At 35.5% G+C, this 16,759-nt stretch overlaps 1 protein-coding gene across 1 annotated transcript in view; it reads left to right on the top strand.

Moving 5' to 3' along the window:
- PIK3C2G (phosphatidylinositol-4-phosphate 3-kinase, catalytic subunit type 2 gamma) overlaps positions 1-16,759 on the top strand; it is a 517,177-nt gene that overhangs the window by 446,487 nt on the left and 53,931 nt on the right. The window contains exon 30 of the mRNA XM_006866018.1: positions 8,413-8,502. Coding sequence (XP_006866080.1) covers positions 8,413-8,502 — 90 coding nt within the window. The remainder of the gene's footprint in view (positions 1-8,412; positions 8,503-16,759) is intronic.

Raw genomic sequence — 16,759 nt, 5'->3', positions numbered from 1 at the left:
TTTACACCCTCGGAAACCCTGTACAGGGTCGCTATGGGTCGGAACTGACTCGACGGCACTTAACAACAACAACAACAACAGCACCACACCTAAAACAACTATGTTGTTGTTGTTGTTGTTAAGTGCTTTCAAGCTGGTTTCAACTCATAGTGACCCTGTATAGGGTTTCTGAGGAGCAGCTGGTGAGCTTGAACCACCGACCATGGGGTTCAAACTGATCTTACAGTCTAGCATATTATCCTGAAGTGCCACAAAAAGAGAAAACAACAACACAAAGATAAATGACAAAATGGGTAAAATATTTGCAGCTTTTTACAAAGAGCTAGTTACCTAATATATAACCATCTTCTAGAAATTGGTAAATCAAAGACCAAAAATGCAGTAGAAAACTGAATAAAGAAAGTATATGAAAAGATAATCCACAAAAGAGAAAATACAGTGGCTCTTAAATAAATGAAAAGATATTCAACGTCTCTCATAAGAGAAATGCAAGTTAAAATTTCATTGATATCAGTTTTTATTCATTAGATTGGCAAAAATCCAACATTTTAATTAACAAGCTTGGTTAGAAAACATCACACATTCTCATACACTGCTGGTGGTAATGCAAATTGGTCCAATCTCTATGAAAGTTAATTTTGCAATATCTATCAAAATTAAAACTTATAATGCCTTATGACCAGCAATTCTGCTGTTTAAAAAGGATATTTGTGCACAGGTATGAAATATATACAATGCACTTTATAGTGTTGTTGTTGCTAACTGTCATCAAGTTGAGTTAGTTCTGACTTATGGCAACACTGTATAGGGGTTCCAAGGAGGCTGTTGGGGGTTTGAATCGCTAACTTTGCAATTAACAGTCCAGTACTTATCCTGCAGTGCCATACCATGACTCCCAATTTATAGTAGCATAGTCTGTAATAACTATGAAAGTTTAGAAACTATCTATCTGACTAACAATAGTTAATTGTTGTTAAGTGCCTTGGAGTCAGTTTCAACCCATTGCAACCCTGTTAGGGTTTCTGAGGCATTAAGGAGCTCTGGTAGCATAGTGGTTACAAATCAGGCTGCCAACCTCAAGCTCAGCAGTTCGAAACTACCATCTGTTCCATGGGAGAAAGATGAGGCTTTCTGCTCCCATAAAGATTTACAGCCTCAGAAACCCTATGCAGGGTCACTATGAGTCGGAACTGACTCCACAGCACATAACAAAAACAAGGCTTTTGCAAGTAGCAGGATGTCTCATCTTTCTCCCCCAGAACAGCTGGTGTACCAAACTGGCATCCTTGTGGTTCGTAACCCAATCTTTTTCCTATGAAGTCACTGCGCTCCCAACCATCAATAGAAAAATACTTAAATAAAATATGATGCATCCACATAATAAAATACTATAAAACTATGTTGTTGTTAAGTGCTGTCCAGTCGTTTCTAACCCATAGTAACCCTGTATAGGTTTTCCCAGGAGTGGTTGGTGAGCTGAACTGCTGACCTTGTGGTTCAAACTGACTTTGCAACCCAACACATTAACCCATATAGTGCCAGAGGAGTGCTGTATTTACTGAATATATCTCCAAGATCTGTGTGCACAATAGTTAGTATAAGAATACTTGTTCAAATTTGTTTACAGAGAGAAACTCTGGTAGGATATTTAGAAAACTAGAAGAGTATAAGAAAATTCATACAATAATGAGGGGAGAACTCAGTGATAGGTGCTAAAAATGGAAAGAAGACATTTTGCTGTATGCTTTTTAATTAATTTTTCATTTTTGAATTATGTAAACATATAATCAACAAAAAAAGTTAATTTATGAAAATGCTATTTGTAACACCAATTACACTATGCATAATAAAACAATGTACTAGCTACTGCAGTACCCTGCATTCAAGTATTTCAACACAATCACCCTTAGAAGTATTAATATTTTTAAAGTTCTTTGGGATTATTATATATAGCAGGTTAAATATGGCCAAAATCTCCAGACAAACTTTAAGTAGAAGACCAAAACATATGAGCATCTTTCTGTCCATATGAAACTATTGTCAAAATTCTGCCTCTGGATTCTTCACTGAAATAATTTTCCTTAGTTTTGGTCCCCATTTTTGACCATTTTAACATGCTGCTTAGGAGCTCAGGTTTTGAAGATCATTTCATCCTACATATTTGCTGCCTGCAAAACCTAGGACAAAACTGTTTTGCTTTTCTAAATCGCAGTTTCTTCGTATGCAAACGAAAATAAAGCAATCACTAGATCTGCTGTAGGAATTTATTGAGTGAAGCTACATAAATTCCTTAGCCCAGTATTTGACACACAGCAAGAATTCCAAACTATTAAATATCTCTATTACTGCTCTGTTGTTCTTGTTGTTAAGTGACGTTGGGTCAGTTCTGACCCATAGTGACCCTGTATAAGGTTTCCGAGGAGCAGCTGGTGAGCTTGAACCCCTGACCTTGCAGTTCAAATGGCTTTGCAGTCTGGCACATTAACCCACAGCGCCACACCAGGACTCCTATACTGACTACAAAATTTTCCTAGTGGCCTAAATTTTACTGGGTTCTCAACTCTGGCATGTTTTGATTGATATTTAATTATAAATCTTGTACATGAGGTACAGGGTGGAAGATATTCTTCAGTCAATTCAAGTAATACCCTTTAATTATACTGTTATTATTTAAGCATCCAATCATACATTTGTGCTAATTTCCTGCCTTTGAATTAAAAATCATTTGATTAAGCACACTGAGTTTCTTTTTAATAACTTACTTTTAATTTAAAAAGAATGTTCATTTTGCATCACAAAGTCACCAGTAGTGTCAGCATACTCATACTAAAGTCTCAACCATGTTTTTTTTTTTATTATGTAATGCAGTATACACTCTAAATTACTTCATAGTTGATTAACTCACAATGTCTCTCAATCATTGTTATCGAGATATTTATATCAGAAAGTATTTTGTTGTACTCATATAATTACCATTTCAATTGTGAGAAGCACACTGTATCAATGTTAATAATGCACTATTAAACATATATATTACCTACTTTCAATGTATAAACTACTTCAATAATAAACATGTAAAATGTTTTTGGTAAATAAGCATACTACTCAGGTCTGATTGTCTATTATTAAAGAGAATTTAACAATCATGACTGAGCATCAGAAAGCAAGTAGTAGGAATCACAATGAGCCTAAAATATATCTTTGTCAAATTCCTTATTTTTAATAAATTTCTTCTCTGAAACTATACAACTGGAGACTATCAAGGGAAAACTAAATTAGAAAAACTAAATTATTCTTAGCCTTTGGGTTATAAACCAGAAATTTGTTACTAAAAAACTAAAGTCTTAATTTTAGTAACAATATATATTATTCAAATGGAAACATTGAGGTTATCTTTATTAAACACATGTTGAATGTTTTGTGGAACAAGTTTTGACTCAAATCCTATGGGGGTATAGAAATAAATGTAGACCCTTAGAGAAATTTTAATCTACTAGACAAAATGAAAAATGTAAAATAATGATTGACATGCAAACATTAATTGATTTTAAAAACCATATTTATTCAATCTGTACGCTAAGCAAATAATCTGTGAAGCAGGATTATATGAAGAAGAGCGTGGCATCAGGATTGAAGGAAGACTCATTTAAAACCTGTAATATGCAGATAGTACAACTTTGCTTGCTGAAAACAAAGAGGACTTAAATACTTACTGATGCGGATCAAAGACCACAGTCTTCAGTATGTGTTGCAACTCAATGTAAATAAAATAAAAAATCCTCACAACTGGACCAAAAAATAACATCAAGAAAAATGAAGAAAAGATTGAAGTTGTCAAAGACTTCATTTTGCTCAGATCAACCATCAGCACTCACGGAAGCAGCAGTCAAGAAATCAAATGACATATTGCATTAGGCAAATCTCTGCTATGTCCTCTTAAAGTATTGAAGAGAAAAGATGTCAGTCTGTGAACTAAGGTGTGCCTGATCTAAGCCATGTTATTTTCAATAGCCTTACATGCATGTGAAAGTTGTACAATGAATAAGGAGGACTATCGAAGAATTAATGCATTTGAATTGTGGTTATGGTATTGCAGAGAATATTAAAAGTACCACGGACTGCTAAAAGAACAAACAAATCTGTGTTAAAAGAAGTACAGTTATGGTGCTCCTTGGAAGCCAGGATGGCCAGACTTCATCTCTCATAGTTCAGATATATTATCAGGAGGGACCAGTCCCTGGAGAGACACATCATGCTTGGTAAAGTTGAGAGTTGGATAAAAAGAGGAAGCTCACCAACAAGATGGATTGGCACAGTGATAACAGCAATGGGCTCAAACATAGCAACAGTTATGAGGTATGCACAGGACCGGTCAGTCAGAACCCACTCGATGACATCTAACAACAACAAGGGGAGTTCAAAGGAAGGTGCCTACAGAAACTAGTTTGTATTTTAATAGGGCCTCAAAGAATGCAAAATTTCAATAGCCAAAAATGGGGAAAGAAATCCTTTCAAATGGGAGGAATCATCTGTGCAGTGCCACACACAAAGAAATACAGTGAACCCCATGAGAGTTGTTGCTGTTGTTAATTGCTGTAGAGTGGGTTCCTACTTATAGCAACTCTGTATAGGGTTTCCAAGGAGTGGCTGCTGGGTTTGAATAGCTAACCTTGCAGTTAGCAGTCTAGTGCTTATCGTGCTGCAGTACCACACAAGGACTCTGGACTCCATTGTATTGCCTGATTTCCATGTTTCTCAAGTTTTCCATTTTTGACAGGATACAGTCTCACTGAAGCTGAAACCCACTAAATGTATTCTATCTTTGTAAGAAGTGAGGTCGTTAGTTCTAACCTTGGTCTGTATTTTCCTTTAGATTAATTTGTATTTGCCCCACCCCACATCTTTCTCCATTGGAGCAGTTGGTGGGTTCCTACCATTGACCTTTAAGTTAACAGCCAAGTGCTTTAATCACAATACATATTATTCAAATGGAAACATTGACCTCTTCAGCTGCTCTTACTACCTTCTAACTAATCTTTTCTTACAGAATTTTATATATGTATTCATAACAAAGCACATTTTGTTCAGTACATTTTTAAATATAGTTTTCTGACTAAAATAATAGATAATATACTGGTTTTATGATAATAGCAAGAAAGCAAGTATTCCTGAAGTTGGTATTAAGGATAATCTTGTAGGGACGGAGTTGTCAGTTTCATGTTTCTGGTGCCCTGTCTTTTTTCTTTGTAATAGTTTCATTAAGATTAATTCACATGACAACAATTCACCCATTCAAAGTGTGGAATTCAATGGTTTTTAATATATTCAGAGTTGTGCAACTATCACCACAATCAATTTTAGAATCTTTCACCACCCCCAAAACAAACCACATACCCTTTAACTGTTGTCCCAGCCCTAGGCCACCACTTAACTATTTTCTTTTTCTATAGATTTGCCTATTCTGGATATTTCATATAACTGGAATCATATGATGTGATTTTTTTTTTTTTTTGGCTGTCCTCTTTCACTTGGCATTATGCACATCATGTTCTAGCACGGATTAGTATTTTATTCCCTTTTTATGGCTGCATACTATCCCATTAAATGAATATAACACATATTGTTCATTGATTTATAAGCTGATGGACATTTCAATTTTTTTCTATATTTGGGTTATGATAAATAGCACTGCTTTTGATCATTTATGTACAAGTGATTGTGTGGACATTTGTTTTCATTTCTCTTGTATGGGCCCAACAATTTTTCTGCTAGATATATACCCAAGAGAAATGAAAACTTATGTCCTCACAAAAACTTGTACACAAGTGATCATAGCTGTGTTAGTCATAATAACCCAAAAGTAAGGGGGGGAAATGTCTAGGTGCCCTGGTAGCATAGTGGTTACCTGCTGAGCTGCCAACCAAAAGGTCAGCAGTTTGAATCTACAAGCCGCTCCTCATGTGAACTTTCTGCTCCAGTAAAATGTATATAGCCTCCAAAACGCTATACAGGGTCGCTATGAGTCTAAACCGACTTGACAGAACACCAACACCATCCATGATAACTCTTGGAGTCCTGGTTTGACATTGTAAGACAAGTGTGAACCACAAGGCTAGTTTGAACCAAAAGTCAGTGGTTCAAACTCACCCGCTGCTCCTTGGAAACCCTATAGATGGTCGCTGTAAGTTGGAAACGACTCTATGACACTTAACAACATCAACAACAACACTCATCCCTAGGGCAATTACAGAATTAAAGTCCTTGAAATTCTTCAGAACATTCCTAAGATTCCTATAAATCTCTTTTCTCCTTTCCCCTCAAAGAGGTAGTTTTTGGAGGATGCACAGTCCCTTTGCCTCCTGTGTGTACATTATACCTTGCTTGCATTAACACACACCTGTTTCTAAGTAACTGGCATCCTTGAGGCTAACAGTATAAGTCACCATTTTGCTGTATCATTACCACTTTTCTATCACTCATTAAGGATCCCTGGTACATGGTGGATTATAAACTGGACAGCTAGCTACAAGTTTAGAATCTATTAGTTGCTCTGCAGGGGAAAGATTTACAGTCTTGGAAACCCTATACAGTGTCACTAAGAGTTGGAACTGACATGGTGACACACAACCACTATCACTATCACTCACTTTGGAGTCCTGGTGTGACATTGTAGGATAATCACTGGACTTCAAACCACAAAGTCATTTGTTCCAATCCACGTGCCGATCCTCAGAAAACAGGGTCACTATAAGGTGGAACCGGCTTGCCAATACTCATAACTATAGCATGAATCATCTTAATAGAAAATTGACTTTGCCTTCTCTGACAGGTCTCTACCTTATATAGTTCCAAACGTCTGCAGGTCTTACTATAGTAGAATGTTTATAGAAATGAACATGTGGAATAATAATACCCCCCACAAAAAAATTTAGTGGGTTAGAATTGTAAACTTTGTGGTTAGCAGTCTAGCACTTATTCTACAGTGCCACCAAAATAATAGTGGGGATTAAACGAATTTATTAATAAGAAGCAATAGTACAAGGCTAAGAAGTGTAAGCATTTTCTTCATAAATAATGGGAAATACTTTGATCAAAAGAGTAATTTTATAGAAATTGCCATAGGAAGATTATTTTGGTAGGAAGATTATTTTGGTAATTGGATACAACTAAAAGTGGATTGTGGGGAAAGGGTAATAGGATGTTCTAATACTTCAAGTAAAACGTTTATTTGAATCTGACGAGGTACTATGGAGTAGAAAGAAAGAGAGGAGTACAAATATATGAAGAATGGCTGTTAGTAATTGTGAACATTTATTGAGAGCTTACTATGTGATAAATTGATTAATAATGCCAGATTATCACATCAGTAATCAAAGTTGTTGTTGAGTGCCATCAAGTCGATTCCGACCCATAGCGACCCTGTATAGGGTTTCCAAGGAGTAGCTGGTGAGCTTGAACTACCAACCTTGCAGTTCAAATGTCTTTGCAGTCCAGTGCATTAATCCACAGCACCACACCAGGACTCCAATCCCAAAGTAGGCAACCATTACCTTCATCTTACAAAATATAGATTAATGTACTCATTATGACAGTCATATGTATAAGTAGCAGTGCTGCCACTTGAACCCCAAATTGGATAACTTCTAAAACTCATACTTAAATTCATGTTCTAATACTGTAAATCTATTATCCTTAAAGGAGCACACAGCTCCATCTTTCTTTTGAGGAGCAACTGGTGTGTTTGAACTGCCACCTTTGAGGTTAGCAGTACCTAACCCACAGCACCACCAGGGCTCCTTAAATTCATTATGTCATTTATTGTTGATAAATTCCATCAAATTGGTTCTAACTCCTAGTGACCTGACTAACTAGCTTCCCAAGGAGTGACTGGTGGGCTTGAACTGCCAACCTTGCTGTGGCTAGCATTCCTGTGCCTTTCCTACAGTGCCACACCAGCATTTGTTGCTTTTGTTGTTGTTAAATTCATTGGGTTAGTGTTGTTAAGTGCCTTGAGTCACTCCTGACTCATGGCAACCTTGTATAAGGTTTCCAAGGAACAGCTGGTGGGTTTGAATTGCTGACCTTGTGGTTAGCAGTCCAATGCTTATGCTACAGTGCCACACCGATGGTCCCATTAAAGAGAAGATTGGAGTAAAATAAATGATACTAGGGATTCAAGCTTAAGTAATTGGGAAAATAATAGGATCAATAAAAATCAAAACGGGAAGTATCACAAGGAAGAATTGGTTCAGGAAAATTAGAGAAAAATCTAACCTTTATCTCGCATAATCTGAAGATTCTTTTGTATATATAATATCATTGGTCTTGTGTACATCTTTAAGTGTTGTATTTATGCTGTGATGAGTCACTTCCAATTTAACTCACTGAAATTCTATTGTTTTACCAGGTGAGAATTTTGCTGACGAGAAGCCTAAGGTGCAGTTAGTCATATCATATGAGGATATGAAGCTGACAATACTAGTGAAGCACATGAAAAACATTGTAAGTCCATTTCGTAAAATAAGAAACATGTAAATTTACAGTTGGAAGTTGTTTACTTACTTTAGGCAATCAATGTCAACATATAAGTGAGAAACAATGGTCCAATTACCATGTTTTTGCTTCAGTGTGATTGTGATCCTTGGGGTCAAAACTATAAAATAGTTTACTAAAAAAGCCATGGAATAAAAATTAGACTATATTCAAAATGAAACATGAGAAAAAAAACAAAAAGAATGAAAAACTTTGCAAAGCAAGGATAGTTAGAGAATTTAGTGCTAAAAGAAAATGTCTGGGCCCCAAGAATTTACTTGTATCCCATCCTGATGGACTTGTTGGATAATTATCTCATCTCTTTGGGTAGTGTTACTACCTTCTCTGTGAAGCCAGGAACTATAGGGTTTCCACCTAGATATCCACTGAACCTTGAGTTTATACCACTGTTAGTTAACATATTTGATACAACTGCTCATGTATATTTCAAATTTTGTAGGACAAAAACGCTCACAAAATTTTTGTATCCCCAAAACCTAGGGCAATATCCATAGCTAGCCTCTAAGGAAAGACTCTGACCATACCTACTTCTCTTCAAGGGCAAAGTCAGGTCAGAAGTAAAGATGACAATTCAACATTGTCACTAAGTAAGAGAGGGAGATTACAGAGTAAGTGATTAATGATCTGAGTCTGGATCTTAAACCAAAAATCAAACTCACTGCCATTAAGTCAATCTTAACTCACACTGCTCATGTAGGACAGAGGAGAACTTCCCCATAAGGTTTTCAAGGCAATAAATCTTTAATGAAAGAGCTATGGTGGTGTAGTAGGCTATGTGTTGGGCTGCTAGCTATAGGGTCAGCAGTTCGAACCCACCAGATACTCCATAGGAGAAAGATGAGACTTTTTTGCTTCCATAAAGATTTACAGTCTCAGAAACCCTATACAGTGTTGCTCTGAGTTGGAATTGAATCAACAGCATGCTATCACCACCACCAAATATTTAAGGAAGACTATTACCACATCTTTCTTTTTGGATGGAATGCTGGTGTGTTCAAACCAACAACCTTTCAATTGGCTGCTGAACACTTTAGTCAGTGCTCCACAGTGCACAGAAAATCCCTGGGAGACCACACTGGTGTGGATAAAGTCAGCAACACAGTTCTGGCTCTGTTCTTTATACATATAAATCTATAGGGTGCTCTTGGAAGAATGTTTTTGTTAAGTGCCATTGAGTCAGGTCAATTCATACCAATTCTCTATAGAGTTTCCAAGACTGTAAATCTCTGCAGGAAGAGAAAGTCACATCTTTCTTCTTTAAAGTGGCTGGTGGGCTAGAACCACTGACCTTGTGGTTCAAAGTCCAGTGCTTATCCTATAGAGTCACCATGCTCCCATCCTGGAAAAATATAAAGGGCAAACTCTTGTGAACATGGCATGCATCCAGAACATACTGCTGCTGCTGCATGCTATAAAGTCAGTGTCAACTCATAGCAACCTTGTATAGTGTTGCTAAGGCTATAAAGCTTAACAGGAGAAGAAAGATTTCATTATTCTCCCAAGGAGTGACTAGTGGATTTGAACTGCTGACCTTGAGGTTAGCAGCCCAATGTGTAACTCAATAAATTACCATGAATCCTTCCAGAACATTCTAGAATTTAAAAATACATTTTCTATTAATTCATAATTGATGTAATTTGGGGGCAATATATCAGTTGCAAACATATTAGTCAAGCATCCAAGTATGTTTGTAATTCAGTGGTATTTCTCTCAGTCAGGAATTTTTTTAATGTTAGGCAAATAATTTTAAACATTATGTAGACCCCCCCCCTTTTTTTTTTAAAGTTTTTATTGTGAATTGAGTGATACTTTACATGGAAGAACATCATTTCACTGAAATGATTACAGTCTCCTCCATGCATCATCATTCAACAGTATTTGTTTCTGTTCCCTCTGTTGTTTATTGGTTTGTTTGTTTGTGTGTTTGTTTGGGGGGGATGCACACAAAACACTCAGGAATATATAATAACTTAAACACCCAAAGGGCATATTCTTACAGCCTGCCTTCTGGCTGCCAGCACTCATTCTTTCTCTTTCCATGAATCTTGAGTCCTCAGCTGCTCTCTCTCTCCATGTCCTCATCTCTGCCTCTATCTCTGGTATCACTACTTCCCTGGATAGGGTCCTATTATATAGAACCTTTTGTTTATTAAAATAATTATCATTTGGTTTTTAGAAGATAATTAATTTAAATGAGAATGGCAGTTATTTTATAAATTCTTGGGTTGCAAATTGATGAGTCAATTGGCTATTATTTATGACTGTATGTATGTTCTTACATTTTAAGCACCAATGTACATATATTAATAAATATTGTTGATAAAATCCAAAACAAATACTAAGAAACAGTTAATCAGTTTAATAGAGCTTTTATATGTATATGAAATATGATAGCTTGCTTTGAAAGTAGTGCTCTTGGAAGCAATATATTAATTCTTAAAGTGTTGTCATTGCTCAAAACACTTTAGAACTCTTCTACTGAAATTGCTTTTTGACTCTGCATATAAATTACACAGTAAACTTGGTAATATTACTGTATGGTCATGCCTAACTTTTGATCAAAAGTAATATTAACCAGCTTGGTCACTCATTTTATTTTCCAATTGAATCCCAAAATTGCTTTTGACAGTTTCCAAAAATGTATTTTACACTCAGATAAAGTTATACTACCAATAAGAATATTCAAAAAGTATGTGATGCAGGCTTCAAGGGAGGGTAGTGAATGAACAAGAGCAAGAATTTAAGATTTCAATCAAATAGTGAGGAAATGTCCAGATGAATCCCACAATATCCTCAGAAAGAAAGTTACTAATAATGAAGGAATACTTTTTACAGTTTAACATCTCAGTTGATCTGCTGATTCTTTAAATCTCCCTGATCTTTAGCATAAGCATACCCTAAAATTTAGAAGAACCTGGTGATCTTCTTCTAAAAAGTAGTTGTTACTATTAGATGTCCTTGAGTCATTTCTGACTCATAGCAACTTCATGCACAAAAGTACAAACAAATGGCCAATCCTGTACCATCATCACAATTGTTGTTATGTTTCAGTCCATTGTCGCTGCCACTGTGTTACTCCATCTCATTGGAGGCCTTACTCTTTTTAATGGAGCCCCCCTCTCCGACTTTTCCAAGCATGATGTCCTTCTACAGGGGCTGATCCCTCCTGACAACATTTCCTAAGTACATGCGAGTAGTCTTGCCATCCTGGCTTCTAAGGAGCATTCTGGCTCTAATTCTGCCAAGATAGATTTATTTGCTCTTCTGGCTGTCAATAGAATTTTCAATATTATTTTCCAACAACATAATTCAAATGAATTGATTCTTCCCTGGCCTTTCTTATTCATTGTCCAATTTTAACATACATATGAGGCAATTGAAAAGGCTATGGCTTGGGTCAGTTGCATTTTAGTCCTCAGACTGACATTTTTGCTTTTCAGCACTTTTAAGACGTCTTTTGTAGCCGATTTGCCTAATGCAGTATGCCATTTAATTCTTTGAACTGTATTCTTCATAGCTCATTCCACATGCTCTAAATGACGAGTTTTACTGTCACTTTTCCAGTGCAGCCCTCTCTGATCCCACATGTGAAACATACCATCCCTCTTTTTTTTTTTTTTTTTTTTTGCCACTTTCAGTCTTGTTTTCATACTTTCACTACTATCCTACATGATTACTTGAACCCCAGGACCTAAAACAGTGCCATGTACATAATAGATGATCAATAAATGCTTTGATAAATCAAAGAATGCTAGCTTACTTCAAATGTCAACAACTAAGAATTAGAATCTTTCTCACCTTTTTAACAACATCACAACAAATCCATCATACCTTGAATTTTTCATACCTTTAAATGACTATTGTGGAGTATTTTTCTGCTTATCTGAAGTCAGAGATGACACTATAATACAAAAGAGAGAAAAATCTAGCTGCGGATGCTCAATTTCAGGTTTTAACTAATTATTATTTATTTTTGATCCTTTCTTATTTTTACCTGCCAATCTAATCAGACAAAAGTTTTGCTGGATTTTATTTTGATATTAAAATGAGTATTATATCTACAGTTCTGTGGTATTTGATATCAAGCTTGATGAAAGGACTTGTTTACTTATATTAAATATTTTAAGCTTTGCTAATAATTAATTCTGTCTTGTGAGATCACAAGCTAAAACAAAAATTGCTGAAATCCTTTTCTTTTCAAAGCAGTATACTATGATTTACTCCAGTGGACAGAGAATGCTGAAGTAATGCAGTTATGTACATTTACAAAAATATTTTAATTTACATAAAAAGTAAACATATAAAAATCATTTGTATTTTAAATATTTTTTTTTTTTTATAAATTTATCTGCTTAGCATTTTTTTCATTTTGTTGTTATGAAGTATTATCTAGATGGTCCCAACTCAAAGTGATTCTGCATAGGGTTTCCAAGGAATGATTGGTGGGTTTCAACTTCCAACCTAACACTTAGCGGTCCAGTGTTTTTCCTACAGTGCCACACCAGAATAACATACCAGATGATTTTTCCCATGTAGTCCACTATAAGACACTCTCTTTCTTTGAATTATACAATGTCTCCTTTTACACAGTTCTTATTTCATAGATTATTCTGTAGACATTTTTATGTGTTTTTTTTTTAATTCCTCTTGCTTCTTTCCAGAAACCTCTATAGCATAATCAACAAGAATGAACTCTTTTCCAACAGTAAACATACCAACACTATCAGAGTCTCTTATTCTATAACAGAATAATAAGTTATTTAAAATAATAGAGTAATGTCAATGAAGCAGGAAACACCACAGATTTGGTACTAATCAGTCCTTTAATAAAACACAGAATAGGAGGAAATAGTTACTATATCCATCACTCATCTGTCAGTTTGTTATACGGTGGTGGATTTTGTGTTGCTGTGATGCTGGAAGCTAAGACACTAGTATTTTGAATGTCGGCAGGATCACCCATGATGGACATGTTTGGGCTTAGTTTCCAGACTAAGACAGATTCCAAAGAAGGAGAGATAGACTACTTACTAATATTTAGCCACTGAAAACCTTATGAGTAACAGTGGGGCACTATGAGATAGCCCCAGAATACTGAATATTGAAACATTATGAGAGCACCAGAATATTGTCAGATATAATTCCAGAAATGAATCCCTCAGGTTGGAAAGCACTCAAAGTGTAACTGGGGAAGAGCTGCCTACTCAAAGTAGTTGTGACTGTGATGATGTGAATGGAATAGAGCTTTCAGGACCTTCATTTGCTGATGGGACATAACTCAAAATGAGGAGTATAAGCTACAAATGTTCATTAATAGTTGGAACATAGAATGTGTACAAAGTATGCATCTAGGAATGTTTAAACTTGTCAAAAATTAAATCAAACTCATAAACATTGAGATCCTAAATATTAATGAACTGAAATTTATTAGTTTGGGCCATTTTGAATCTAAAAATCATATGGTTTACTATGCCAGGAATGAAAAATTGGAAAGGATTGGCATTACAGTCATCATCAAAAAGTACATTTCAAGATCTATCTTCAGGTACAATGCTGTCTGTGACAGGATACTATCTATAAGCCTATAAGACAGATTTCTTAATACCTCTATTATTCACATTTACACACCAATCACTAAAGCTAGTGATGATGAAATTGAATAATTCTACCAACTTCTTCAATGTGAAATTTATCAAACATGCAATCAAGATATATTGATAATTACTGACGATTGGAATGCAAAGGTTGGAAACAAAAAGGAAGGATCAGTAGTTGGAAAATGTGGATTTGGTGACAAGAACAATGCTGGAGATGAAATGATAGAATTTTGCAAGACCAAATAATTCATTGCAAATACCATTTTTAAACAAGACATAAAAGACAACTATGCACATGGACGTCACCATATGTGATACATAGAAATCAAATTTACTATAGCTGTGTAAATAGATGGTGGAAAAGCTCCACATCATCAACCAAAACAAGGCCAGGGAAGACTGGAAAAGACCATCAATTGCTCATATGCAAATTCAGGCTGAAGTTGAAGAAAATGTTAAAAAAGTCCACCAGAGCCAAAATATGTCCTTGAGCACATCCCACCTGAATTTAAAGATCATCTCAAGAACAGATTTGATGTATTAGACACTAAAGACTGAAAATCAGAGAGCTGTGGGATGACATCCTACAGGAAGAAAGCAAAAGGTCATTAAGAAGGCAGGAAAGAAGAAAAGACCAAAATGAATGTCAGCAAAGACCCTGAAACTTGTTCTCCAGCATAGAAATGTTAAAGTGAATGGAAGAAATAAGTAGGTTTAAAAAAAAAAAAAATTAATTTCAAAAGGCAGGTCTAGAAGACAAAATCAAGTATCATAATGAAATATCCACAGACATGGAGCTAGAAAACTAAAAAGAAAGAACATGTTCAGTATAACTCAAGTTGAAAGAGCAGAGGAAAATATTCAACCCTCAATTTACAAAATTTAAGGATTCTATTCAACCATTTCAAGAGGTATCTTATGATCTGGAACCAGTGGTACTGAAGGAAGAAGTCCAAGATGCACTGAAGTCATTGGCAAAGAACAAGGATCCAGAACTGATGGCGTACAAATTGAAATCTTTCAAAAAACTGATGCAGCGCTGGAAGCACTCACTTATCTTTGCCAAGAAATTTGGAAGAAAGCTACCTGGCCAGCTGACTGGAAGAGATTTGTGAGTAGAGTTGCTTTAATAAAGTGGATGGAACAAAGCTTTCAGGACCATCATTTGCTGAGGAGACAGAAACAACTCAAAATGAGGAAAACAGATATAAACATCCATTAAAAATCAGAACATGGAATGTAGGAAGAATGAATTAAGAAAAATTCATTTTGAATTCATCAAAAATGAAATGGAACATATGAAGATTAGTATTCTAGCCATTGTTGATAAGTGCTCTCAGGTTGATTCCAACTCATAGTGATCCTATGTAAGGTTTCTGAGGAGCAGCTATGGGTTTGAACTGCCAACCTTGCAGTTCAAACCTACCTTTAAGTCCAGTGCTTATCCTACAATGCCACACCAGGACTCCATTCTAGGCATTAGTGAGCTGAAATTGACTGATACAAGCCATTTTTAATAAGATAATCTTATGGTTGACTATGTGGGAATGACACATTCAATAGAAATGGGGTGACAAAATGAACATTTCAAAATCTGTCTTGAAATATAATGCTGTCTATGATAGGATCATATTGCCTACAAAGCAAACTAGTTAACACAACCATTATTCTATTTGCACATCAACCACTAAAGCCAGTGATGAAGAATCTACCAACTTCTTCAGTCTGAAATTGGTCAAACATGAAATCAAGATGAATTAATTACTGCAGAGTAGAATATGAAAGTTGGGAACAAACAGGAGGGGCCCATAATTAGACAACATGGCCTTGATAATAGGAGTGATACTGGCGATCACAGGATAAAAATTTGTAGGCCCAATGATTTATTCATTGCAAAAACTTTTTTTCAACAATATAAAAGACAATTATGCACATGGACATTGCCAGATATAACACACAGGAAATGTATTACATCTGTGAAAAGAAATCATGGAGAAGCTTAATATTTCCAGTCAAAACAAGGCCAGAGGCCAACTGTGAAACAGACCATCAGTTGCTCATCTGTAAGTTCAGGAAGAAGTTCAAAAAAATTAAAGCAAGTCCACAAGAAGCAAATTAAGACATTAAGTAAATCCCATCTGAATTTAGAAATCATTTCAAGAACAGAATTGACACATTGTTCGCTAATGACCAAAGGCCAGAGAATTGTGGGATAACATCAAGAACATCATGCATGAAGAAAGCATAGGGTCATTAAAAGATAAGAAAGGAAGAAGAAAAAAAAATCAAACTAGATGTCAGAAGAAACTCTGAAATTTGTTCTTGAGCATAGAGAATCTAAAACAATTAGAAGAACTGGAAGAAGTAAAAGAGCTGAGAAGAAAATTTCAAAGGAGTCCACAAGAAGACAAAGTAAAGTATTATAATGAAATATGCAAATACCTGAACTTAGAAAACCAAAAGGGAAGAGCATGCTCAGTATTCCTCAAGCTAAAAGAACTAAAGAAAAATTCAAGCCCAACCTTGTTTTATTGAAGGATTCTATGAGTAAAATTATTGAATAATGCTTAGAGCAGCAAAAGAAAATGAAAGGAATACACAGAGTCACT

The sequence above is a fragment of the Chrysochloris asiatica genome, unplaced genomic scaffold (assembly GCF_000296735.1).
Source record: "Chrysochloris asiatica unplaced genomic scaffold, ChrAsi1.0 scaffold00086, whole genome shotgun sequence".
Taxonomy (NCBI): domain Eukaryota; kingdom Metazoa; phylum Chordata; class Mammalia; order Afrosoricida; family Chrysochloridae; genus Chrysochloris; species Chrysochloris asiatica.
Note: the sequence above shows the minus strand (reverse complement) of the source record. Positions and strands in the feature narration are given on the sequence as shown.